The sequence below is a fragment of the Centruroides vittatus genome, unplaced genomic scaffold (assembly GCF_030686945.1).
Source record: "Centruroides vittatus isolate TY-2023 unplaced genomic scaffold, ASM3068694v2 contig_273, whole genome shotgun sequence".
Lineage (NCBI taxonomy): Eukaryota > Metazoa > Arthropoda > Arachnida > Scorpiones > Buthidae > Centruroides > Centruroides vittatus.
In genome coordinates this window covers 1,957,206-1,979,961 of record NW_027121739.1, presented here as the reverse complement: position 1 = coordinate 1,979,961, position 22,756 = coordinate 1,957,206, and the positions used below count along the sequence as shown (strand labels likewise).

At 30.9% G+C, this 22,756-nt stretch overlaps 1 protein-coding gene across 1 annotated transcript; it reads left to right on the top strand.

Annotated features, from left to right (window-relative positions):
- The first annotated feature begins 1,946 nt into the window (after positions 1-1,946).
- LOC136971918 (uncharacterized) lies at positions 1,947-17,592 on the top strand. The gene is made up of 5 exons (XM_067266442.1): positions 1,947-2,087; positions 14,820-14,967; positions 15,046-15,272; positions 17,454-17,516; positions 17,581-17,592. Exons 1-5 carry the CDS (start codon positions 1,947-1,949, stop codon positions 17,590-17,592), a joined length of 591 nt encoding a protein of 196 aa, XP_067122543.1.
- Positions 17,593-22,756: the final 5,164 nt, after the last annotated feature.

Genomic DNA, 22,756 nt, shown 5'->3' with positions numbered 1-22,756 from the left:
TCCCGGCATCCTGATTCTTTTTACCATATAAAGCAACAAATTTTAAGTCCGTTGATGTCATCAATGAAGGGTTGTGACTCTTCTTACCTCATAATTTAACCAATTCTGACTTTTTCCCCATTAATAACAATATGTTTGAATTTGTTCTCAAAACTTATTCAAAACAATGTTAAAGATTGTTGATTTGTAAGTTTATTTGATCGTCTTTATCTATACGGTCAGAGGTCAACGGAAAGGCAAATGGCAAGAAAGTGAGTTTTTTTCCATTTCGTAACTAAATGCGTATTTATTTTTAATCCATCAATTTAATTAATTAATCGTGCTCGGAATCGTACTATTTCAAAATTTAAGCAATTGATTTTAATTACAAGTAGACTAAAACTTAAATGGCAAGATGTAAGAATACAATACAAAAATTCTTAAATAAAACATTTAATAATAAAAATAAAGAATATTAACGTAAAAATTTAATAAAAACTTTTTCAATTAAAAATATTACACAATTTAAATAACTAAAATTGTTGTAATAAATGAAATGCTTAGTAATAATCTTAAGTTTAAAATATTTTCAGCTTATTTATTTCTTTAAACGGTTAATGTTACCTATGGTAGCGAACTCGGCGACAGGGGGAAATTTTTCTACCCTACAATCTAGACGGCGACAGGGATTTTTTCCCCACCCCTACATTACACGCGGAGACAGGGAATTTTTCTTTCTACCTTACATTTAGACGGCGAAGGGGAGATTATTTCTACCATACGTTCTACGCTTACAATTCTAAAAAATACAAATTAAAAAAAATAGGATAACTTACTTTCTTTCTGAGATTTTTCCACGTTTCCCGTCGACAGAACTAGACTCTCCGGTACGTGACGATGCTCTTGTTCCCCCTTTCGTCTTAACACTTTTCTCTCTTTTTTTTCACCTTTGTCTTGTGTTTTCTTTTGCTTTTTTGTCTTTCTTGCTGACATTAGGTGTGGGAGCAGCCGGAATAGTCTCTGGTTCTTTCCAACTAGGTATTTTTCCGTGACCGGGATGTATTCGATCAGTGTATGCCTGCCTTTTTAGAAACACCCGAGGAAACTGCCGAAATACTCGTCGTGCACTGTAAACCAAGATAGTGCCGTATGAATGTAAAAAGATTCGCCCATGACATATTGCCACATTTCCTTTGAACGTTCCTTCGAGAGCCGAACTATTCCGCCAGCATTTTCGGCAACGCATCACGCATAATTTCCGGTCACTGCGATAACTCGATTTGCATGTTTGGCCACATTTCTGGCAAAGTTCCTCGGTGTGTTGGAGGCCCAGTTTTACGGTGAATTTCGGTCCGCCATCAATTCTTTCGTCTAATCCTAATTCGGAAGACTCTGCTTCTATTAACTGATAAAAAGTTGCCCAGTACACTTTTTCCAAAATTCGTCCGACTCCAAATCACAACTCGACATGACAAACTTGTGAAAAATCTATTCCAAAACTTGCCGAATACGCTTAGCAAATTTGTCAATACATTTATTCCAAGCACTTAAATTCACAATGTAAATTAAAATTATTATTAATTACCTTATAATAGAAAAATTCCAAAAGTAACAAAACCTCAAGAAAATTTTTTTGCACAACAACACGCCTACTCCACTCTCGGGGGAAAAATTTGCATACTTCCGATCAATCGCGATTCTACGGATCAAAGCGCCCTCTACGAATTTCATTAATTGATAACGAAATCCCCACAAATTCCCCGTCGCCATCTTGAATGTAGCGAAAAAAAATTTCCCCAACGCAGTCTAGAATTTCCCTGTCGCCCTCTAAAATTTCCCTGTTGCCGAGTTCGCTACCATAGGTAACATTAACCCTTTAAACATAAAGACTAAATGTAAATATTTCATCAGATTTATTTATGATAAATAATGAATTTATACTTAATATTTTTGTGTAGGACGCCGATATGAGTGGATTTCCTCTAGTTCTTAGAAGCTACATACCAGATTACACACCAGTTATAACGACGAATCTTATTAAATTTATTGTTGCAGAACGAAAAATGAAATCTGACTGGAAAAGTATTACTCGACCTTTCTTTCTGGAGGTATGTTCTCAAGATATATTTGAAAATTCAGCTTAATATTCAAAAATATGAAGGTATATCATTTTATAAAACACCGTGTAATATTCCAGTGTAATCAAAAGAACTTGTGATCGAGATTATGCTTGATTATACAAATGTTTAAAAAATTTAACAAAATACTATTACTAAACAGTGCCATCTTTAGAATGTAAGGGCCCCTGGGCCAGGACCAAGATGGGGCCTCCTTAAGGAAACAGAAACAATAGTATATTACAGACCTAGGGATGCATTATTTGTGTATATACGATTTTTCACTTCTTGGAAGTGAAAAATCGTATATACTTCAAATGCCAAGAAGTGGGATTTTATTTCAGCGCAGCAGGAAGAAAGTACCATTTTCGCCGAGGTGTGGTGAAAAAAAAGTATCCAAAATGTTTTAAGTTTTCTTACTCTAAAACAAACAAAAATTATTATTTTAAAAATTAAGTTAATATATTAATCATTGAGTTTTTAATTATAATCAAACTTTTTAATCAAACTTCAATTAAACTATTTCAGTTAACCTATTTTTTATTTGTAACTTTATTACTTTCAGATTAAAGGGCCCCTAATCTGAGGCCACGGGGCAGGGCCCCGTAGGCCCTGACCTAAAGATGGCACTGTTACTAAAGCAAACGGGTCATATTTCGTGAAGTAAGAGAAATGAAATTAGGCAGCTTTCTTGATGTTTATTCTTCCATTTTCAGTAAAATCCCAGTGCAAACACTGAAATTTGCCAATTTCTGCTTGGCTTTTCAATTATAATTTCACTAATATCATGGAATATTGTAAGGAATGCCTACAAACTGTATACTTCTATCACGTAGCTATTTTATGCTGTGTCTTTAAATAACTAATTTTCGCATTTTCACAAAACGTCTTTTTTACGCTGGGTGTACTGGAGTTTTGATGAAACACATTAGTAGTGTATATATACCAATTCTAGCCCACCTAGATGCAAACGCCCCAAAATGTAAAAGACTCAAAATCTGAATGACTTTTAATCAGAAAATTTTAAAAAATCATTAAATTTTTAAATTTTTATATTTTGCTGAGAGAGTTGCAAAATATAAAGAGTATGAGCAAGAGTTAGATTTTAATGGAATTCATTTTCCCATTGTTATACATAATATTAAAAAATTTGAAAACAAAAACAACATATCTGTTAATGTATATAGTTATAACAAAAAATATGTTATTTATTTTTTAAGAATAACTGAAAACAAGTTAGATAAACATGTTAATTTGTTGTGTGTTAAAGAAGAACAGAAATCACATTATTGCTTGATAAAGAATTTATCTCGGTTGATTAGAAGCCAGCTTACAAAAGATGGACATAAGATTTTGCCATGTGAAAGATGTTTAACGTACTTTTACTCAGAAGATAAATTGAAAAGTCATGAAAATTATTGTAAAAAAAAGTAAGCCTGTGAAAATTGAAATGCCTCGCAAGAGTGAGCAAATTGAATTTAAAAAGTTGAATCACTCTTTTTAAGAGTTCCATTTGTCATCTATGCTGATTTGGAATGTTTAACGAAAAAAATGCATACATGTCAGCCAAATCCAGAAATATCATATACAATGGCTTATCAGAAACATGATCCCATGAGTTTTTCTTATTACATAAAATATGCTCATGGTGAATACAAACCATTCGTTGTTTATAGAGCACCAAATGCTCGAAAGAAATTTGTGGAAATGTTAAAAAACAGACTGAAGAAATAGAGAAAATCTAAAAAAACGTTAAGCCCATGGAACCACTAACACAAAAAGAATTTAAACAATTTAAAAATACAAATATATGTCATATATATAATAAGATTATTAAAAGTGACGAAAAGTAAGTTAATGATCACGATCACCTAACTTCAAAATATAGAGGGGCAGCACATGATAGCTGTAATTTTAATTATAAGAATCCATCATTTATTCCTGTGTTTATTCACAATATAAGTGGATATAATGTGGAATTCACATTAATTTGTTAAGGAACTTGGATATGATAACAAAAAAATTTATTTAATGAAGAAAGATATATTTCATTTGGTAAAGGCGTTGGAAATATAAAAGTAAGACTCGTTGACTTTCAGATTTATGGCATGTAGCATAGACAAAAAGAACAATTTAGAAATACAATGAAATATTTTCCTGAAGACAAATTAGATCTTGTTATTAGAAAGGGTGTTTATCCCTATGATTATACAGACAATGAATTAAAATGTAATGAAACACGATTACCATCAAAACAAACGTTTTATAGTGAATTGAATGAAACTGATGTATCAGATGAAAAATACAATCATGCATTAAAAGTATGGGAAGAATTTAATATTAGAAATATGGCAGAATATTCTGATTTGTATGTGAAAACAGACATTCTAATATTTTCAAATATATTTGAGAATTTTAGAGATCTTTGCACTAAAACGTATAAATTGGACGCAGCATTTTATTACACAGTACCTGAATTATCATGGGATGCTATGTTAAAAACAAAAGAAGTTAAATTAGATTTAATTTATTAACTGACTATGATATGATTTTAATGCTTGAGAAAGGAATTAGAGGTGGAATCTCTCAATGTTGTAACAGATATGGCAAACAAATAATAAATATATGAAAGATAATGACAGAAAAATGAATCGAATTATTTGATGTATTTAGATGCTAATAACTTATATGGATGGGCCATGAGTCAATATTTACCATATGGAGGATTTAAATGGTCTGATACGAATACAGATGTAACACAGATATCTGATGACTTAGAGACTGGTTACATTTTAGAAGTTCATCTCGAATATCCTATAGAATTAGATGATTTTCATTCAGATCTTCTTTTGGCTGCAGAGAATAGGGTGCCTGATGGATCAAAACAATCAAAGTTATTAACAACACTTTATGATAATGAAAAGTTTGTAATTTATTATAGAAATTTAAAACAGTGTCTACAAATGGGATTGAAACTTAAAAAGATACATAGAGTTTTAGAATTTAAACAATCAGATTGGTTGAAGAAATATATAGACGTGAATACAAAAATGAGAACAAATGCTAATAATGATTTTGAAAAGGATTTTTATAAACTAATGAATAATTCTGTATTTGGAAAGACAATGGAAAAGATAAAGAAGAGAGTTGATATTAAATTATGTTAGGATGAGAAAAAGGTTGAAAAATTGATAGCTAAACCTAATTTCAAAGATAGAACTATATGTGCTGAAAATCGTTCAGCCATTCACATGAATAAAACGAAATAAAATTCAATAAACCTATATATGTAGGAATGTGTATATTAGATCTATCAAACACTATAATGTATGATTTCCATTATAATGTTATGAAATTGAAATACGGTGATAATATAAAACTATTATATCAAGACACAGATTCTTACATTTATGATATAAAAACTGATTATTTCTACCAGGATATGAAAGCAATGATTAATTACTTTGATACATCAGATTATAAAGAAGATAATAAATATGGTATACCTAGAGCAAACAAGAAAATTTTAGGTAAAATAAAAAATAAAAATAATGGTATGATAATGACAGAATTTGTTGGATTAAGATCAAAAATGTATGGCTTGAAAGTTGAGAATAAAGTTGAAAAGAAAGCTAAAGATATTTAGAAATGTGTTGTTAATAAGAGAATTTCACTTGAGGATTATAAAGACTTTATTTAATAAAACGGAGAAATATAGAACATTGAATCTAATTAGAAGTAAAAAGCATAAACATTATTCTTTAAAGATAAACAAGTTACCATTATCACCACATGATGATAAGAGACATATATTAGAAGATGGAATTCATACATTTGCATTAGGCAATAAATATTTTTCTTATATAAATGGACTCTAGAATAAAGAGGGCTATTGATTGGGATAATTTTTCAAAACGAAAGAATTTAACAGAAGATATAATAAGAGAATTGAAAGATGAAGTTAACTGGGATTTCATTTCAATATATCAAAAGTTATCAGAACGTTCTATAAGAGAATTTACAGATAAAATTAATTGGGATTCAACATCTCAAATACAAAAGTTATCTGAATTTTTTATTAATGAATTTAAAGATAAAGTTAATTGGGGAAAAAAATATCAGAACATCAAATTCTCACTGAAAATTTTGTAAGACAACACGCTGAAAAAGTTAATTGGCAACTCATTTCTATACATCAATCGTTATCTTCGAAATTTATTATAGAATATGCAAATAAAGTAGATTGGGATGTGATATCTCGATATCGAAATTTAGATAATGACTTTATTAGGAAAATGCTCTAAAATTAAATTTAAAATCACTTATAAGATATCAAAACATATCAGAAAAATTACTCGAAGACATAGATCAATTAAGTGTATTAGACTGGAAAATAGTTGTTTAATATCAAGAATTATCCAAAGATTTTATTATAAAACATGAAAATAAAATTGAATGGTGTGATGTTATTTTAAAGAAAAGATTCTCCGACGAATTTATTGAAAATAATTATAAAAATATAGTTGTTTCATTGTTAGCAAGAATTTGTAATAAATGATATTATATTGAATAAATTTTTTTCTATATAAATGGAGATAATGGAGAAATGGAGGAGCTGAAATATATTTTAGCTTAAACTTAATGTTTTTTTCAACTTAGTAAATGGATGAGAAGACAAAGAAAGCGTTACTTACTTTAGCTAATCAGAATAGAACAATAAGAAAGAAGAATGGAGAACAATTATTAGGTAAATCAAAATATGAAAAAAGTCTTTCAGAATTTCATAAGCCAGTTACAGAGAAATTAGAAGTTCCTATACAGGATGTTAGACAAGATTTAAAAGCTATTGTAGATGCTATTCCTAATATAACAATTTCTTCTACTATTGATTCAACATTTCCTCAACTTCCTGAAGCTAAATCAACATTAGTTGAATCTACGCCAAAAAAGGAAATATAGATATACTGCTGAAAATTTAAATGAAAGATTAGATGCTTCGTATTTAGAGCAAAATAGCTTTATTCTACCATCACAATTAATTAATAAACCCAATGAAACAGATGAAATGCTCGAAAAAGCTGAAAGAAGAACTAAATCATTAGGTTCGTTTCAAGCAAAAGTGAACAGAAAATTGATGAAATCAACAGATGGTTTTCAAAGAAAACCATTAGAAGTGGAGTTAAATTTGTATCAAGCCGATTTAGATTTATTTAAACTTTATAGAGAAAAATTGAAAGTTTTAAAGTCTGCTTCGCAATCATTTAAAATTAGTGGAGAAGGATTAGTTAGAGAATTAGAAAAATTAACTGGTAAGCTAATACTTTTTTATCTCCTCCTAACAAGGAGGAGATAAAAAAGTATATAATAACATTGTTGAAATTCTAGATTTATTATTAAAGTCAGGTGAAATAACAGCCGATACGGTGAAAGAGTTTTATTCAAAATTTTTATATTAGTAAATGAGTAAGTATATTAAGACCAGAGTTTATCTCAGCGAATCTCAAAAAAATAAATTGAAATCAGCTTTAAAGAATGACGAAGAAGTAAATTTACAAATAGATAAATCTTAAAAACCTCGTAATCATGATATATTTTTAACGAAAACTCAAATAAAAAATATTAATGAAGGAAAGAGAATAAAAATAAGCAGAACACAATCAAAAAAGAATGGAGGCTTCTTGCCATTTTTAATTCCAATTTTCACAACTTTAGCTACAGGAGCTTTATCGGGCAGAGCAGGATGGGGAATCAAAAAAGCTTAAGATAAAGCAACTGGATCAAGATGTAATGAAAAAAAAACGTGGAAGCTTTCTTCCTCAAGGCCCTTTAGGGCCAATATGGCCAAATTTCAAACTAGGGAAAGGAGTGATTCAGAATTGGAAATATGCAACGAAATGATAAACGATAATATAAAAAACGAAAAAGGATTTAGAGGTGTTTTTACAATTGATCTATTACCAAAAACATTTAGAAAATTTGAAAATGATATAATTAATTTAGATATTTCAACTGGAGATGACACACACTGGGTTTGTTATTATAACGATCCCAAATATCCCTTCGTTGAATTCATTGATCCTTTTGGAGAATATAAGTTAAAAAATGTAAGATTGAAAAGAGAGATAATTACAAAAGAAATCATAAAATATTTAAAAACATCTAAAAAAGAAATAAGATATAACTCTAGTTTTCTTCAGAATCCTACATCTGTTAGATGTGGTTACTATTGCATAAAATACATAGTAGAAAGAAATAAAGGTAAATCACCCTTTGAAGTTTAATATTCATTTACGCAAGAACCGAGTGAGTTTAATGAGAATTTTGTTTTATATAAATTTAACTAATAGTCTTAGATTCGAAAAATGCTGATAAGTCAGAAGACTTGACAATAGAGTTTAAAAATCCAATACCTGTAAACAAATCGAAATTAGCATTGAAATCAATGTCTATGTGGGTTTCTTGGCGTAATATCGATGAAAAATTTCATAATTATACCTTTAGATGTTTTGATAAAACAAAGTGGCATGACGTAACGATAGAAAATGGAAATTACACTCTTCGAGAATTAAATAACGTTTTAGTAAAATTCTTTGGAATTCTTTCTATAAAGTTTGGAATTCATTTTGCAACAACAAGATTTATAATTCATTTAGAACATGGATATAAAATTGATCTGAGTAAAGGTAAATTCCATGAGTTATTAGGCTTTGAACCAAAGATATACGAAGATGAAGAACAGAATGGAAAATACATAGCAAATATTTCTAAAGTAGATGATATTCATATTCATTGTGATGTAATCAGCGGAGTAGAGTACAACGATTACACGAGCGATATTCTATATTCATTTACGCCGTCTCATCCACCTGGAAGTTTGACAAAAATTGAAGAGATTAATCCTATATTTGCAGACATTAATAGAAATCATTATATTTATAGAATTCGAATGTGGATAATTTGATCGATCTTAACAGAGAGTTCATTGTAATTCATTTATTTAATTTAGAATTAAACGATAAACCGTTTAATTCTAAATTAAATAAATGAATTACAATAAGCATAGACTGTTAGTTCGAAATAAAAAATATTATGGTGGAAATATATTTATTGATGCAATTAAGACAGCTGGCAAGAAGTTATTGCAAATAACAGGAAGTCAGGCTAAATCTGTTGTTGAGGATAAGGAGAAACAGCTTGTAAAAAATAAACTTGGGAGTATTTTATCTAAAAAATCACCGACTGTGGAAGATAGAGTAAGGAATATTTTAACTAAATAAAGTTTATATGGAACAGGATTAAAGAAATTTTTATACTAATAAATGGAAAAGGTTTGGGATTTAACTTTTCCAAATTATTACAACAATTAAATCGAAAGTTTTGAGTACAAACAGCATAGATAAGACAAAGTTACCGTCGATGAAAAGGAATAAACGAAATACGAATTTAATATTAAAGATGTAAATGATATGATTTTATTTTCTAGTGGTTATATCTGTCTAGAATTGAAAATTACAAAGCACGATGGTTCTTCGATTGAAAATGATAACGTAACTTTGGTAAATACAGGAAACATGTTCTTAAGATCAAAATTACACATTGGTAAGACATTAATTAAAGAAATTGAATTGCCCTCATTGGTTCATCACATTAACGGTCTTATAAACTTTACAAAAGATTATTCTACCTCTGAAGCAACTAATATGTTGTTTTTCATTGACACCTCGGAATCGCTAGATAAACAAATTTTGATATTTGATGGATCAGGTGATCAAGATCTTGAAACTAGAGCAAAAATGGAGACTTTTCTAAAAGGATTAAAGAAAAATGCAAATTATAATGAAGGATTTACAGAAAGATGGATATTAACTAAAAACAGCAACAAGATCAAATTGTGGATACCAATTAAACAGTTGTTTGGATTTTTCAACGACTCTAGGAAAATAATAACAAACATTGATGTTAGATTTGTGTTTTGGAGAAATTCGAATAATGATATGATCTATACCAACGTTGACAATCCAAATTATAAAGTAATAATATCAGATATTTCGCTTTGGTTACCACATATTAAGCTATATCCTGAACAAGTTAGTTTTAATACTCTATCCCTAAATCCCTCATCTGATATAGAAATTAATTGGTGTTCTGTTAGATTAATTAAAGGTAATGTCCAAAATGGTTCTAGCGGTACAATAATTGTAAATACAACCACAGATGAGATCAGAAATATTTTTGTAATCTCACAATATAAAGAAAAGGAAAACGATCATAATCAAAATATTACGATATTCGATAACTTAGATATGATGAGAAGCTGGTTAAGAATTAATAACGATAAATATCCAACAAAAGACTATAATGTTTGTTTTAAACATAGAGAATTAAATTATTCGAGATATTATTCAGATTTCTTAGCAGCAGGATTAAATACAAATAGCACAGAATCTTAGCACAGAAGTTATACAAACTATGGACGACTTTATCCTATATTCATTTCGATGTTTCCTCTTATGCCTCTTATAATAATGTTGATAATCTGAAAGTTGAATTCTTTTGACAATTGAGACAAACACCCGCTAAACCGCATAGATTTTATTTCGTTTTAGTCGAAAAAAGGAAAGGATTTATGAATATGTATAATAAGACTTTTGAAACCATTAAAACTTTAAAGTAAATAAATGGCTTGGTTTCCTTTTGGTGAATATTACTAAGAACTAAAAGAAGGTCCTCCTGGTCCTCCAGGTAATGGTTTCAAATTAACGTATGACGGAAATTATGATATGCAAAATGAGATCTTAAAATATTGTGGGAATCCAACGAATTAAAACGATGCTGCAACCAAGGAATATATTGATAATAAATTAGAAATAATCGGTGAATTAAATAAAGATTTTCTACCTTTTGCTAAATAAAATGCTAATAAATTAAAAATATTAGAAGAAAATCATATAACTGATAAAACTGATTTACAAAAAATATTAATGATTTAGTTTTAAGCATTAATAAATTTATAACAAAAACGAGTAAAATACTTCAGGAATTAGATAGTAAATGTCTGCAATTACATAATGGCACTTTCAATACAAAAAACAAAAGAATTGGTAATGTTAATGATCCAACGGAAAACAAAAATGTTGTGAATAGACGATATTTAGAGAATAATGCTTTAACTATAAAAAACGAAGTGTTTGATGCAAAAATAAAAGAATAATGAACTTAACACATCCTACATCTGACCTAGAGACTGCTACAAAATTTTACGTAGATACTTCAAGTAATATTTCATTCATATTAAAGTGTTTTTTGTATAAGAGTAAAGCTAGAATTCCTTTTTATGGTGCAGAGTTTTATTTAACTTTAGGTGATTTTTCTATTAATGATAGTGATAGAATAAATTACAATTTAAAATACATGTTTGAATCTGATGGATTCATTCGTAAAATTTATTTTGCAAGCGATTGTGAATTACCTATGGGTATATTTATCAATGATAAATTAGTACTTTCTTTTAAAAAAAACAGAAAGGAGAAACTTATCTATATATATAATTGAGACGAGTTGATAATAATAATAATAATAATCAGCGCAGAGCCCAAACGGTGAAGAGTTGAAATTTGAAATTTGGTACAGAGTTAGTGTACGTCACGAGGACGCACACTGAAAAGGGATTTTTCGAAATTCCTCCCCACGGAAGAGAAGGACGAGATTAAGTCTTAACACTTCCATCAACAATGGAAGTGTTACGTAACAATGGAAATGTTAAGAGCCCAAACGGTTAGGAGTTAAAAGTTGAAATTTGGTACACAGTTAGGGTACATCACGAGAATGCACGCTAAGAAGGGATTTTTCGAAATTCCTCCCCACTGGGGAGAGGGACAAGATTAAGGCTTAACACTTCCATCAACAATGGAAGTGTTAAGTAACAATCGAGAACAAGAGAAAGTGACGTGCAAGATATACCGGCGCTGAAGGAAAAAAAAAGAAAAAGAGTAATATGTTAGAACATATTCGATTTTCAAATTTAAACAGATTAGGTCGGTTTTTCTCGACTTTTCTTCTTTAGAACATTCGATGAAAATCGAACGATATAATCAGAACACGTCGCGAAAATCGAACCATATCAGAACACTCGATTTTCAAATTCGACTTTTCTTTAGAAATACTTAGTTCGTGATGAAATTACTCTTTTTTCTTTTTTGACTATAACGTAATAATCTTAATCTTCGCTATCGTTACTTTTGCCCGAGCAACGCCGGGCCTGCTAGTATAGTCATAAATGAAACTATTCCATTTTATGAAAGACATATAATCACAATTAAAAATATAGAAAAAAATCCGTATTATGAGGAAGCAGATGATAATAAAATCGTTAGATATGATATTTCATTATTTATAAGTTATATTGAATAAATTTTTCCTATATAAATGGTGATTGATCTTAAGTTGGTAATAACTCACAATGGTGAGACGTATTATATTTATAAGGATAGAAGCGGGCGTACACGTAAGATGAATTATTTTGATACGCCTCATGGAAGATTTTTTATATACACCACGAGATAGATTTTGCATATTGATAGATAATTTTTACATGATTAAATTTTGATTAATATAAATGATTCTAACTTTAAGTCTAAAAAATTATTTTTCATTAAATATTCATTTTTTAAAAGACTATGTAGAAGAGTCAGAGATTATTTCACTGTTGCGACATTTACATTTTCCAACTTTAATAATAGGAGTATTAACAACAATGGAAGATGAGTTCTTCCACTACAAAATTTTACCTTTAAAAAACAAACGAATACTTTTTATAATTTTTTTATTTTTTCATTCATATTTATCAGTCTTAAACGTTTTGGGCCATGTGAATGATTGAAATTTTCTAAAAAGCAAACGATTTCAAAATTATATAATTTTTCATGATTTTTAAGTGATTTGATTTAAAAATTTTATGATTTTTTACAATTTTCTGATTAAAAGTCATTCACATTTTGGGGCGTTTGCATCTAGGTAGACTAGAATTGGTATATATAGACTACTCACATTTATGTAATATTTTTAATTATCAACATCAGCATTCATTATCAGCATCAACACTCTATATCAATTCTCCTGAAATATGAGTGATTGATATATTATATTAAATTCTTCGTTTACTTAACGAACGTTGCTAAATGGAAACATATGATGTACAGCGGCAGGACACAGCTAACTTGAGTAGTGAGCATATATTTTAAATTAAATAAATTTAAAAACAAGATTAAAAGTTACAGCCTCTAATTGTGACTGTGCCACAATAAATAATTGCTCGTTTCTTATAATACATTTAAATTTACCTAAATATTTAAATTATTTGTCCTGACTGACAGAGTGATTGATTTATCATCGCCCAAAGCAAACCGCTGAACCTAAAGAGGTGAAATTTGGTTCACTGGTAGGGTACGTCATGAAAAACCACACTACAAAGAGATTTTTCGAAATTCCCTGCGGGGGAGAGAGAGAGGATTAAGGCTTAATCTGAAGAACGGTTTTTACTGTACTATTTTAGATGCGATTTTTTGTTTGCAACTACGTTTAGTCTTCATTGAGTACTCAGGTGTATTAAATTGATAACATTTCAGACATTGTTATAAATATTTATAAATATATCGATTTTTTACCAAAGGTTCGAAGCGTTTTAAATTCGAATTTGTTATTGCATATTGATTCGATTATAAAACGATTGTAAACGTTCCAGAAAATTGATTAAATTAAAAACAGTTCACTTGATTTTGGCAATTCTCATCATTCTCAGCGGTAAGTGTTATGTAACAATTACTAAGGTTGTTGAAGTACTAAATCTAAATGATGTTTGCTTGCAAAATCCGTGCGGGCGAACTCGCGGGTAACAGCTAGTAAATTCATATACTCAATGGTGATATTCGAAATAGTTAACAAAGGGTTCGCTAGCAGAAAATTTTTCCCTGACAATCACCGACAAACAAAATGGAAGTTTTGGCTAGAAATAAATACAATAACTTCTCTTGCGATATATCTAATAATCAGTGGCGTATTTGGAACGTAACGAACCCTGGGCGAAGACCAGGTAACAATAGTATATTAGTGCTGTCGACCATTTTTTTTCTTAGGCAGAGAAATTTTTCACCCCGAATCTCACTACTCATAGTAGACAGATGTCATCATCTCTCGTAATACAATATCCTTTTTATTTCGCTTTCCATAGCCCGACACGTCTTCCACGGCCATCTGGTATTATCTCACGCGCGAAGGGTTGTGGGATCTCCCTTATGACTGGATCTAGTTTCAAGAACTTTCTTGAATCGATCGCGATTAAACCTCGTTTCGGTCGAGATTGAAACGGTCGAGAGAGATCGCACCAAGACATAGTCCCCGACCTCGCTCACAATCTAGATTGAAATGCTCGGTGTGAACGGAGTATAAAGCTCTAGTTTAGTAGTATTACAGAGTATAATACGTATATTTTAATATATTTAATAAAAACCACTGAGAAATATTCCGTGTGTTTAACAAGGTTCGGGAAACTGAAAATTTTACCAACGGGTTCGGCGAACCTGTGCGAACCCGCTGAATATCACCACTGCATATACTTGATGTAAATATTCAAATTGATATAAGTTGTATTTCTTAAATAACTCAACGATACATCAGTGTAAATTCGTTAATTTCACTTATAATAATTTATTTGTATTAATATACTAGCTTTGGATTGCACTTGGAATTTCCATCGTGCTACTTGGAATCATCTTACCGCAGATAATAAACTGTGGACAAAATATAAAGAAATCCAGGAATTTTTGGTCATTACAGAAAGCATTTATGTTTCTGCTGGCATCATGCTGCATGAAAGGTTTGTACGCAAATATACCAGATATACTTTTTTAATTGCCCATATTCTTGCTTTAATATACTTTAAAACAATTTTCAGGAACTAATTTAAACAACACAATGGGTTACTCTTCAAGATTATCGATTGGACTCTGTTTATTATTAATCTCTGTATTAGGATTTGGCTATTCTGGGACATTAATTTCCTTTCTGACCACACCTTCTTATGAACCGGCTCCAAGAACCATAAATGAATTAGCCACTGCCGTAAAAAATGGAGAATATTCATGTGGGACAATTCGAAATAGAATAGCCTTCAATTTACCAGTTGAGTAGACTTATATTTTTATAAATCAAATACTCAATGTCTATTTTCGAAGATTTATAATCTAAAAGTGTAGTATACTTATTTATTATTTGCTGTAAATGTTACTGTAAATTATAATCATTTCAATATAAAAACTCTTTGTTTCAACTTTACTTTTTCTTAGTTGAAATGGGCAGACTTCTCTCAAAATTTTCTTTTTCTAAACCTAAATTCAAATTTAATATTGTTTAATTTAATCTTAAATCTTAACTTTTAAAATCAAGCGATGAAATGTATTCTGTTGTTATTTTTAAAATTATTATATACAGGTATACCTCGAGTTACGTCGTTTCGAGTTACGTCGTTCTCGATTATACGTCGTTTGTCAAAAAAGTATATGGAATAATAAAAAGTCAAGTTTGAGTTTATTTTATTTGACTTTACATCCGTCAGTCACAAATATGAAGTCGTAATATCACTAGAAAAGCGTTAAAAGCACATAAAATCATATTAAAATATGTACATTTACAGTAAATGTTAATATAATCATCATAAATCTAAAGAACGAAACATGAAAACATCTGTGTTTCTGTGTTGTCGTCTTATTTAGCGGTCTTTAAGTGTTCATTATTGGGGTTTTAAACCGTAGTAAATTCGACTTACGTCGCCTCTCCTGGAACCAATTATCGACGTATGGCGACGTATACCTGTATAAGTAAAGATTTAATTTTTCAGTTTTTTAACGTTTCACTTATTATTATTTATAACTTTTACGATTTAATTAATTTGTTTTCGTTCACATTTGGCGATTGCAAATGTTTTATTTTTTATAATTAAATTTAGATGATGAATTTTTTGTCAGTCAAGCTAAGAGACTTGCAATTTTTATTGTGTTAAAAATTTTTACTAAAGATTTACACCTCCAAGCAAAGAAAAGAAAAAATATGTATATTTTTCTTTTATTTATGACTTACGTCGAAAATGGAAACTTAAGTTTTTCATAATTGATTATTTAACTCGAGAAATTAAAGCATTATAAACTTATATTTTCAATATTAATATCTATAGAAGTGTAGTATAGATATAACAGTTGAGTATAGTTATAATAATTATAGTTTCATTTCGTTTAGTCTGCTATAGAGACTTGACTGATAGAGGAGTGTATTGCTTTTTGCTTATACTCCGGAAGAACAGGAGGATGATCGCACAGCGACCGAAGAGTCGGCCTTATACCCTATTCACACTGTACATTTTAAGCCAGCTTAAATGACTAAGCCAGCTTAAGGTATGAAATATGAACGGAACTGACTTAACGTTAAACCGGTTTAACTACAAACAACCGGCTCGGCTTAAATCGCTTTCTCAAAGGAGCTTAAGTCGCTTCAAGCTTTCCACGAGGTCCGTCACAAGTTCAAAAATAATGGCGGAAGCAGACGTGTAGGTACAAATGTTCGAACAAACGATACTCTTCTCTGTTAGCATGTATACGCTGCTTCGGTACAAGAAGTTTAAATGATAATACAAATTTCTTGTTTACGAAAAAATATATATATAAAAATTTCTGTCAAAAATCCATTATTATCACAGTTCTATCGCTAAAGTGATATAAACATTGAGAGAATCGTGCTGCCAACGACAACGACATCACTGATAATAAATGTTAATAAATCCTAACTAACGTCTTATGCTCTTTAAATAAGTTATTTATAATTTAAATTACTAAATATAAATTAATTTATGATGATTTATGAAAAATAAGCAAAAAGTTTGATTTTATTTAAAATGTAATATTGAGTACACCCACTTGAGGGCTAAGCGAATAATTCGCTTTAATTATCTAGTGTGAACGAGTAGTTAATCTTGTTTTCGACAATGCGACTTAACTTAATTCTGCTTAAATTTTAATCCCGCTTAAAATGTACAGTGTGAATAGGGTATAACGGTCTTAGTAGACGGTGCGACGATGCGAGAGGGAGAGATAGAACTGCCTTCCGGGAGGACTTGGGGGAAGCTGGCCCCTATTCAGGCGTCATTGGGAAGGAGGAAATGCCGGAAAAAACTCCGGCTGCCAGCTCGTCCGACTAAGGCGCGAACTCCCCCCCCTCCGGTGTTTAGGGTCTGGTCACCGCCCTTCTAAGCGGAGACGGAGTCCACTCGGCCACCGGTGATAATTATAGTTAATTTCATATATTTTATTTCAGGGAAATAAATCAACTGATATAGAAATATTAAGAAACTACATGGAAAAAAATCCAGATATGTTAGTATCAAGTTCATCCGCTGCAGCTACCAAAATCAAAAATGAACGTTACGCTTTCATTGAGGCAGAGATTTTTATGATAGGAAAAGTTATGCCATTATTTCAGTTCAAGTCGACACTAAGTGAAGATAATTTTCATATAACCGTTGTAGGATATTTGCTTAGAAAAGATTTTCCATACAAACGTTCTATCAACAAAATGTAAGGACGTAAAATTATCTTTCATCGTTTCTAGTACAATTGTGTAACAGACATATTCTGATTGCATTTTACATTCTTCATTATAGCATAACTCGTTTATTTGAAGTTGGAATTGTTAAACGTATCATCGAAAAAGAGTATCTTCCTCTACATGAAGGTAAGGATGAAGTTCACCCGCTAAAATTAGAAGAACTTGCAGGAAGTTTCGTTGTTCTCCTTATCGGTTATACATTATCTCTTCTTTGTTTTATTACTGAATTGATAACTAGATATTACACTAATTCAAATAGAAATTAAAAATTGATAAAGGTTTATAATCTGTACATTTTTTTTTCTGGAAATTGTAGTACAGTGGTGCCTCGTATAACGTACGCCTCGAATAACGGACGCTGCGAACAACGGACTTTCTGTTTGGCCGTTACGTGACTCGAGCAACGGACTGGCTGCGAACAACGGACTTTCTGTTTGGCCGTTACGTGACTCGAGCAACGGACTGGCTGCGAACAACGGACTTTCTGTTTGGCCGTTACATGACTCGAGCAACGGACTGGCTGCGAACAACGGACTTTCCGGCATAATTGGCGACTGCTCCATGGGTGCGTTAGTGTTTTCCTAACATACTAAACAAACGTAACCCGTTTGTTTAGTATGTTAGGAGCAGCGTAACAGCAGCGCACTCCCGTAGTAGCGGAGCCCTGCGTCTCCGCTACTACTGGAGTGCGCTGCTGTTTGTAGGCATTTAGGAACGACGGTGAAAGAAAGATGGCAGCGCTGGCACTATCGATAGTATCGTGATGGAGGAATCTATAATTCTAAAATATGAGCTTTGAAGGGCAAAAGAAGTGTCCCAATTGTAAAATTTAACCATAAAATGGATTATTTGTTGAAAGAGCATTCAAAATAGTCACGAAAAAATTAGAATGCCGGCTACCATTCGAAAAAAATTCGTAAAGACACTTACATCACCGCGTGCACTAACTTGCGCTTTCACAATTTTTAAATTTTCATTTATAAAACCACATAATGGACTCGGAAACGAAACTATCTGAGCCACGGAAGACGCCATGTTGCTTTTTACCGTGAACTACTGCTACAAGCGGCCGTTTTTGCCGTTCGACGGCGCGCACTCCCACCAGAATTTAGGAACGCGTTCCGCAGTAATTTTTAAACGGATGTCGCTCGCGCAGAGTTACGCGGAGGAATAAAAGAACGCGCCCCGTGTTCATTTTTTTTATGATACAGTACGGTTATTTTATGCTGCAGAACGAATTAGATGTTTCAACATGTATTTCTATGGGAAAATGCGTTTCGTATAACGGACGTTTCACTTAACGGACGTGCACCTGGAACGGATTAAGTACGTTATATGAGGCACCACTGTAATTACAGTTAGAATTTAGTACATCATGTCATAAAAAAAAAACATTTTTTCATTGTACTCGAAAATACTGGTTTATGACGTGTGATTACTATTATATTATGACAAACTTTTCTATGATATTTGAAAAGTAGGAAAGAGTAATTGAGTAAAAATAACACATTCAATATATTCTCTAGTTTTCTGATATATAAAAATTATATTTAATCTGTCGCATTCCTGGTCAATATCTTTTTAATGATGTGCATTGAAACGTTGAAATCTGATTTTTCTATTAAGGCCCTTTACATAATAAAACTCATTAAATATGTAAAATAACAATTATTTTACTTTTAAAAATGTCATTTTAATCACACAAGCTTTTGTTGCACCGAATGTAAAATCGATTCAACAGCTGTTCGGTCTCAGATGTATAAATTTATAATTTCGTAATATTTCAAATAATGCTATATCATTGGTGTTTTTCAAATTTTATATTGAAATACACTTGAAAGTGTCTATCTCAAACATGTTCAGCTTGAAAATCTTTCTTCCTGAAATTTGTTTTTCCTCCAGCAATTTCAATCTAAATTCAATATGTCATTTATGTTTATCTCAAATAATTACCTAAAATCTTTATATCTGAAATTATAGACTGAAGTGTCAATTTGAATGTTAAAGCTCAGTTAATTTATTGATACTATAAACTGTAGTCGAGAAACATCTCTTGTAATAGAGTACGTAATTGAAATTAACACAGTTACTTTATTGTCTACAAGTTGTAGCCAATCAAAGAAAAACTGCGTTAATTTGCGCTAAAACTATTTTTAGCAACGTGACATGTAGGCGATCAGCCGAGAGGGATTTTTCCAAGAAGAACTTTCTATCGGAAACTGTCTTGTATTTTCGTGTTATTAACATAAAGAAATCCCGGAAATCCCCGTGTTGCCAGCTCGAAGGCAGATGAAAAACCACAACCAAATACTAGTGCTCAGTGGTTGTATCCATTTGATCTCTGTTGGGTTAAGATTACAAGTTTGGCTTTCGTCTTGTTGGTTGAAAAGAGTCAGCCATTAGAAACTATCGACAAATTACTTCTGTTAAGATAAGTCAAAAAAGTTTTATTTGTACCTAATATACTGTACTTGCATATACTGTACTTGCTATTATATTAATAAAATACTACATATTCAATCAAACCTGTTACTGTTTACTGTGTACGTACCGCTATATCTCCAAACCTGCCTATCTGTAGTGTTTTACTTGTCTCCATAGGATTCTCGATAGACAATGTAACTGAATACACCTTTTAATTGTAATTTTTCTCTACATTATTTTGCATTTACACTGTGTGCCTAACTGTGTGTTATTGTGTGAAAGTGTTAATTATTACGTTAAGAATGAAGCACATGTATTACTATATCACGTGATCTTTTTAAATAAATATATGTGATTATAATTCATTTTTTGTAATTTTATTTTATGCATTTGTTAACATTATTCCAAGAAAAGATCTGTGACCTGCAGTTAATAAGAAAAGGGATCCATGGAAGAGAACAGGTTAAGAACACTTGGTCTACACACCTACAGACCTTGTAGCAGTATGTAGAAGCTATTCCTAATAAAGTATACACAACTGTTAAATAACTAACGTACGAAGCCAATGATCCGTTTTTGACAATCCCATATATCAGCTTTGCAAAATTTCTGTCAAGATGAGCACAAGCCAATATATCGGATTTCTAAATTTTAAAGATTAAGTGTTCTTCTAATGTAATATCCTGCATACCTTCTGTGATGTGAACAACTACACGGATTCCGTGATTTTATTCTTGCACTTATGATCCAGCAAATCTCCTACCCTTTCAATAGCATCACTTCATAATGTCATCCACTAGCGAAGAAAGCAAGGTGTAGTAATCTGTCATTATGTATTATTTAGTGTCCAACTGGAAGTCATCACCAATTGTCTAATATATAGAGGTACAAATATGTGATAAGGAAAATATAAGATGCGGAAGATACGAGATAAAGAGATATTAAGGTTAGAAACGTAAAGTGATAATTATAATACCTATACTTTCGTCCTGAGTAAGGAAATATTTTTCAAGTTAGCAGGGTGTCCGAGAAAGAAAGCTGTCCATCTTTTGAGGTTTCATTGTAATTTTTTATTATTTTGGATATAACTACAATAATATATATATTAATTTGGTAAACCTCAAATAGTGTTCAACTTCGTTTGAGAGGATGGCTGAGGGTATAAACATGATTCAGGTATCGAATTAAAATGCTAGCCTTGTGAATGAGTCCATTTTAATCAGAAATGAAAAATTCTCAACCGTTCAGAGCATGTGGAGTGGCAAATGTAGAATACAATGTTAATTCTATGGAACAGACATCCACACTGTTGCGCTTCATCTAGCAACTTACTTTCTGACTTTTATCGTTAAAAAACCCACTTCTTACCCCTATCCTGAATTCTTTCTTTTTTTGCTAATTATAAGTTAGTTAAAAGACGTCATGCATTACTTTTTTAACATGAAATAATTTACATACTTACGCTATCCATTTAAATAATAAAATTAAGGATCTCTGTAATTTTTGAACTGAACTATTTTGATTATTAAAAGCTGTAATAAAATACTATGTATTGGTAGTAGTAAAAGACACGCATGTAAAATTGAATAGTAAAAAAGACAATACACGCTTTTTTTAATAAATTAGTTTTGTTAATATTGCTTCGCCCATATCTGTTTTTAGTCTACGTTACTCTATGATGAAAGTAAAACACGATTCTATCCGTCCAATACGATACTTAGTTGCAATTGGTGGATTTACTCACAAACTTACCAATAAAATAAGAGGAAACGTAAACATGCAACTGGTGGGAGATATAAGTGTTTTATTCGCGAAGCTCAAGAGAAAATTATTGCCACGAAGCGGGCCGCCACTACTATCAAAGTGAATCCCAAGCACAGCCAGTGGAAGCTTTTCAGCCGTAAGATTGATAAATTGCCACCCAGAAAGCCGAATGAAAAATTGATAGCGTACAATATTGCAAACGAATATTTAATAAATGAAAATTCTTTAATTTAGATATTTTAAGTCGCCTCACATTTTTATATTTTAAAAATTTTTTAAAAATACAAAAATTATATGGAAAATAATGTCATAAAACTTTATAAAATAATTAAAAAATACAATGCAAAAAATAAATTATTTCCCGGTCAATTTGAGTCCATTAGAAGTTATTCGCTTCAAAATAACGCGATTTTAAGCGAAGAACCGCGCGCCGCCGCTGCAGCTATTTGTAGTAACAGCAACTGGCGGGTACTTTGAAAGTTGAAAAATCCAATTTATCTTTAAAGTTAATATAAAATCACAAAAGAAAATATAAACTGCATTATTTTAATAGTTTTTGACATAATTAGCATTTGTTTCTCCAATATGCATTACAGGTATATACCCCTCTTCGACTGGAGTTACAAGTATAAAAGTTCAAAACACAAATGTTGAGATGTTATTTCATTTCAACTTTTACACTTGTAAATCCAACTGAAGAGGAGCGTATGCCTGAAATGCATATTGTAAAAATAAAAGTTAATATTGTGAAAATATGTAGACAATTTGTGATTTATTTACAGACTCTAGTTACTCTGTAAATAAATCACTATTGACTCAAGTGT

Bases quoted from the DNA above. Each gene is read 5' to 3' on its own strand.
- LOC136971918 (XM_067266442.1), top strand. From the start codon at position 1,947: ATGAGTGGATTTCCTCTAGTTCTTAGAAGCTACATACCAGATTACACA. The intron at 2,088-14,819 runs GTATGTTCTCAA...TTAATATACTAG, and splicing joins CTCGACCTTTCTTTCTGGAG to CTTTGGATTGCACTTGGAAT. The intron at 14,968-15,045 runs GTTTGTACGCAA...AACAATTTTCAG, and splicing joins GGCATCATGCTGCATGAAAG to GAACTAATTTAAACAACACA.